Genomic DNA, 4,258 nt, shown 5'->3' on the forward strand with positions numbered 1-4,258 from the left:
GATTCTGCCAGCACAGACCCGTACCTCTGCCTTGCGGACTTCATCGCGCCGCTGCACTCGGGCCTCCGGGACTACCTGGGCCTGTTTGCTGTCGCCTGCTTCGGGGTGGAGGAGCTGAGCCGCGCCTACGAGGAGCAGGGTGACGACTATAGCAGCATCATGGTCAAGGCGCTGGGGGACCGGCTGGCGGAGGTAGGGCAGCCGTGCCCTGAGCACAGAGGCAGGGTGGGGGCCTGAGACAGCGCCAGGGAGTGGGCCTCCCTGGACCAGGCAGACGGGCCTTAACAGCCGCAGCTTTACACCGTGTGTTCCCTAACTGTTCTCCCACGTCACCTTCCGGGCAGAGGGACCCTTCAGTGGTGCTGCAGTTCAAGTCACCCTGAGAACCTCGACTTATTGTCCTAGTTCTCATGTCTCCGTTTTCTGTTGTGATGTGAGGTTTTCCTGAGGAGCCTGAAAAATTAAACCAGACTCGTTTCAGAGCTCCAGTTCTAATCCTGGGACCCCCTCTGTGGTCCTCTGTCTGCATGCAGTGAGTGAGCTGAGCTCTGGGTTGGTCCCTCCCCCATCCTGAGGCCAGTAGTGGAGAAATGAGCAGCTGGAATGGTCCCAGCTTTTCTTCCTGGCCACAGTGAGCTGTAGAAGAGCCTTCAGGAAAATGTTGACATTAAAGGGCTTAGAATCCTTGGATGATTAAATATGGAACTTCAGTGCCCAATCTGAGGCCAAAACAGAGCCAGCAGAGCAACTAATGACACTACAAAGGGGTCGAGAATCCAGCTTGTGCCCTCTTGCCAGGTCTCTCCTGGCTGGTCCAGACAAGGGCGCTGCCTGCCTGGCGTTGATGGAGGGGTGTAGGCTCACGGATGCCCGGGCTCTGGCCTCTGCCTGACCCTCCTTGTTCTGGGTGCCAGGCCTTTGCGGAGGAGCTCCATGAGAGGGTGCGCAGAGAGCTGTGGGCCTACTGTGGCAGCGAGCAGTTTGATGTCGCCGACCTGCGAAGGCTGCGCTATGGGGGCATCCGCCCAGCGCCCGGCTACCCCAGCCAGCCCGACCACACCGAGAAGCTCACCATGTGGAAGCTGGCCGACATTGAGCAGTGCACAGGTACATGCCAGGGAGTGGTGTCCGCTTCTATTATTCAGTGGACACACTTCTGTCAACATGCCGCCCGGCTGCCAGGCCTGTGCTGGGCACCGAGTGTGTGAGCATGTCTCCTGTGTTGCTCTCTGCAGGCATTCGGTTAACAGAGTCGTTAGCGATGGCTCCTGCTTCAGCCGTGTCCGGCCTCTACTTCTCCAATTTGAAGTCCAAATACTTTGCTGTGGGGAAGATTTCCAAGGACCAGGTAAGCAAGGCGTTTCATGATATGTGGCTTCCCGGGGTGGACCCCTGTCTTATTTTAAGTGGAACTATAGAATCTATTGTATTTCACATGTAAATGAGAATAAAATGTGAAGGAAAGGATAAAGACATTTACCTTAGTTAAGGTCTTGATTCTGGCCCTCTTATCTACATGCAGACCACACTCATGCATGCACACTCACATGCGTGTGCACACACATACATGCATGCACACACTCAGACCCCAGCCAGCTTCTAAGATTTAGATATTTACTCTTTGCTTCCTGCCCATGGCTTAGACAACTTAGTGAATAGACAACTATTCCTCTCCATTTAACTCAGCTAATAAGACATAAAATGGAAGGTACTTAATGTTTCTGGGCAAATCCTGTGGGAACCTCAGTTCAAAAAGTCGTATTGTTTTGGTTTGATGAGCTGCTTTTTATCTTTCACAGGTTGAGGATTATGCTCTGAGGAAGAACATGTCTGTGGCCGAGGTGGAGAAATGGCTTGGACCCATTTTGGGATATGACACAGACTAACTTCCTGTTTTGTACCTTTTCTATACTTGATGATCCTCAAGGAAATACAGCCCAGAGTGCCTTAAGGAAACGGCAACACACAACCCACACACATGGGCAACATCTGCGCGGCTTTGTGTGCCGTAGTTCGGTGAACGCTGGAGGAGCAGTGTCTCCCCTGGTTCCTGGGAACAAGCTGCAGTGTCACCCTCAACAGCAGCAACCGGGGCGCATGCTCAGGGATGAGCTGGAGATGGGAGCCTGCGCATGCCACAGCAAGTCCGCCTGCTGTTTTCAGTTTTACCTGGGACCTCGGAGGACACTTGGTGTTGTTTTTTCATCTCAAAAAAGGCTGAGACTCTGTGGAATAGAGCACATTACCCTGTGGCAGAATGGCGCTGTGAGCGGTGGGGTGTTTTAATCCAGAGGCTGCCACCATGGACTCTGACAGGGAAGAGGATAACTGCTCTTTCATCTCCTAAAGGCGTATTTAAAGGATGGCAGACGTCCCTTTGGCAAAGGCACTCCGTAACTGCTGGCCTGTCAGGAAGACTCCAGCTGTTTGTGTTCGTGTGGTCAAATACAGTCACGCTCTCTAAGCATTTTGTCCATTCATGATTCCATGTGTCTTAGCCCTAAGGGTAAAAAAGGTGGGAAGAGAGAGGGGCCGTTAAGGTTCGTTAACATCTCCTTTAGTTGTTTTCCAGAAGCTGTGTGTAGTGGAAACTACATCAGCATAAGAGAGGACATAGAAACCATGAATAAGAACAAGTCGGAAATGAAGAATATCATACCTAATACCATAAATACACTGGAAGGAAGTGAAAATAGGCTGGATGAAGTGGATGATCCAAATCAGTCATTTGAAAGATAAGGTAGAAAAAACAACACCCAATTCGAACAACAAGAAGAAAAAAGAATTAAAAAGAACAAGGATAGTTTAAGGGAACTTTGGGACAATATGAAACATAACAACATCCACCTCATAGGGGTACCAGAAGGAGAAGAAAGTGAGTAAGGTATGGAGAACCTCTTCGAAGTAGTGACAGAAAACTTTCCTAACCTGGTGGAAGAAAAAGTCAGACAAGTTCAGGAAGCACAGAGGCCCAATCATGATGAGCCCCAAAGAGACCCACACCAGGACTTAGCGAAGCAGAAACCCTCCACTTGTATTTACCTCCTCTCCGTGGGGAAAGGGCCATATTCATGTCAAGCCTGCTTCAGACAGGCCCAGCCCCTCTCTCCCTGCCCCTTGAGAAGATGGGAGGGCCCGTGTGATTCTGTGTTAAGCCATGGCTCCCTGACTGCAGCACTCCTTGCTCGGGTCCCAGTACTGAAACCGAGCAAAAGGGCAGTGGAGAGCTGGGCAGGGGGCATAGTGCTGGGGACAAGGAGGGAGACACGGAGGCTCTGGCTTCGTGTCAGGAGAGCCGCAAGCCCGTCACTCAGCCGCGTGGAAATAAATATGAGGAGTGCTATTTGATGATGATAAACTGCAGCACCAGCAATAGCATACATTCCCTTGTCACTTTCCTTGCTGTTCAGAATTGCAAAAAAATAATCACATACCCACACACGTGTATTTTTAGCTTTGTATCTCAAAGCACTTGGCAAGCTGAAAATTCAGGCACCAGCCACCTGCCACGACCAGCTTGTGACTCACAGGAACGCAGCCTCTCTGAGACAGCAACTGCTCTGCAGCACAGGCGAGGCCTGGGCCGCACCTGGGGACAGGTGACAGGGTGGGGAGGCAGCAGGCGGGATTCTAAGCAGCCGATCCAAGGAGCCAGTGGTGGAATCCCAGCAGCAAATGTGGGCTGCACAGCCTCATCCCTCCCGAAGTGCCTCGGATGTTTTCATGACCCCAGGAGCCTGAAACCTGCACCCGGCACCTGCCAGACCTAGACAAGAAAACACATACCATAGTCGTCTGTGTCCAGGTGGCTGGGAGCTGGGGCTTACACAACAGGATCCGTGAAAGCACAGAGCTTCCAGGATCAGAGATCGACATGCAATTTAAAGGTGGTGAGCAGACGTGGCTGCGTGTGGCCGCCACGTGCTCACCTTTTCTGCAGCTGTCGGCCTTCACTGGGTTTCACTGGCCCGCTGTGGCAGTCGCCATCTAAAGGTTCAGACTTACCCAAACAAATCGGAGTTTGTCAGAATGACGTCTTAGATCTTTCCCTTTGGTCTCAGAGGTTTAGAGTAGAAAACTGACAAGTGCAGGCAGTGAGAAAGCACCTCTGACCCTTGTCCTTCTCTCATGGTTGTCTTCTGGCCAGTGAGTCACCAGCAGGAGGACCGGGCTGGCTGTGTGGAACGGAGACGCAAAGAGCTGTTGCGTTGGGCGCCTGGCCTATCTCGGGATGTCGCCCTGCTTTGTGTTGTCTGTC

At 52.1% G+C, this 4,258-nt stretch overlaps 1 protein-coding gene across 1 annotated transcript in view; it reads left to right on the plus strand.

Moving 5' to 3' along the window:
* The window catches only part of LOC102765199 (methionine synthase), a 32,235-nt gene extending 29,759 nt beyond the window's left edge, over nucleotides 1-2,476 (plus strand). The window contains exons 24-27 of the mRNA XM_015562352.1: nucleotides 1-192; nucleotides 915-1,107; nucleotides 1,236-1,348; nucleotides 1,800-2,476. Coding sequence (XP_015417838.1) covers nucleotides 1-192; nucleotides 915-1,107; nucleotides 1,236-1,348; nucleotides 1,800-1,886 — 585 coding nt within the window. The 3' untranslated portion in view covers nucleotides 1,887-2,476. The remainder of the gene's footprint in view (nucleotides 193-914; nucleotides 1,108-1,235; nucleotides 1,349-1,799) is intronic.
* The last annotated feature ends 1,782 nt before the right edge of the window (nucleotides 2,477-4,258 follow it).

The sequence above is a fragment of the Myotis davidii genome, unplaced genomic scaffold (genome assembly GCF_000327345.1).
Source record: "Myotis davidii unplaced genomic scaffold, ASM32734v1 scaffold174, whole genome shotgun sequence".
Classification (NCBI taxonomy): Eukaryota; Metazoa; Chordata; class Mammalia; order Chiroptera; family Vespertilionidae; genus Myotis; species Myotis davidii.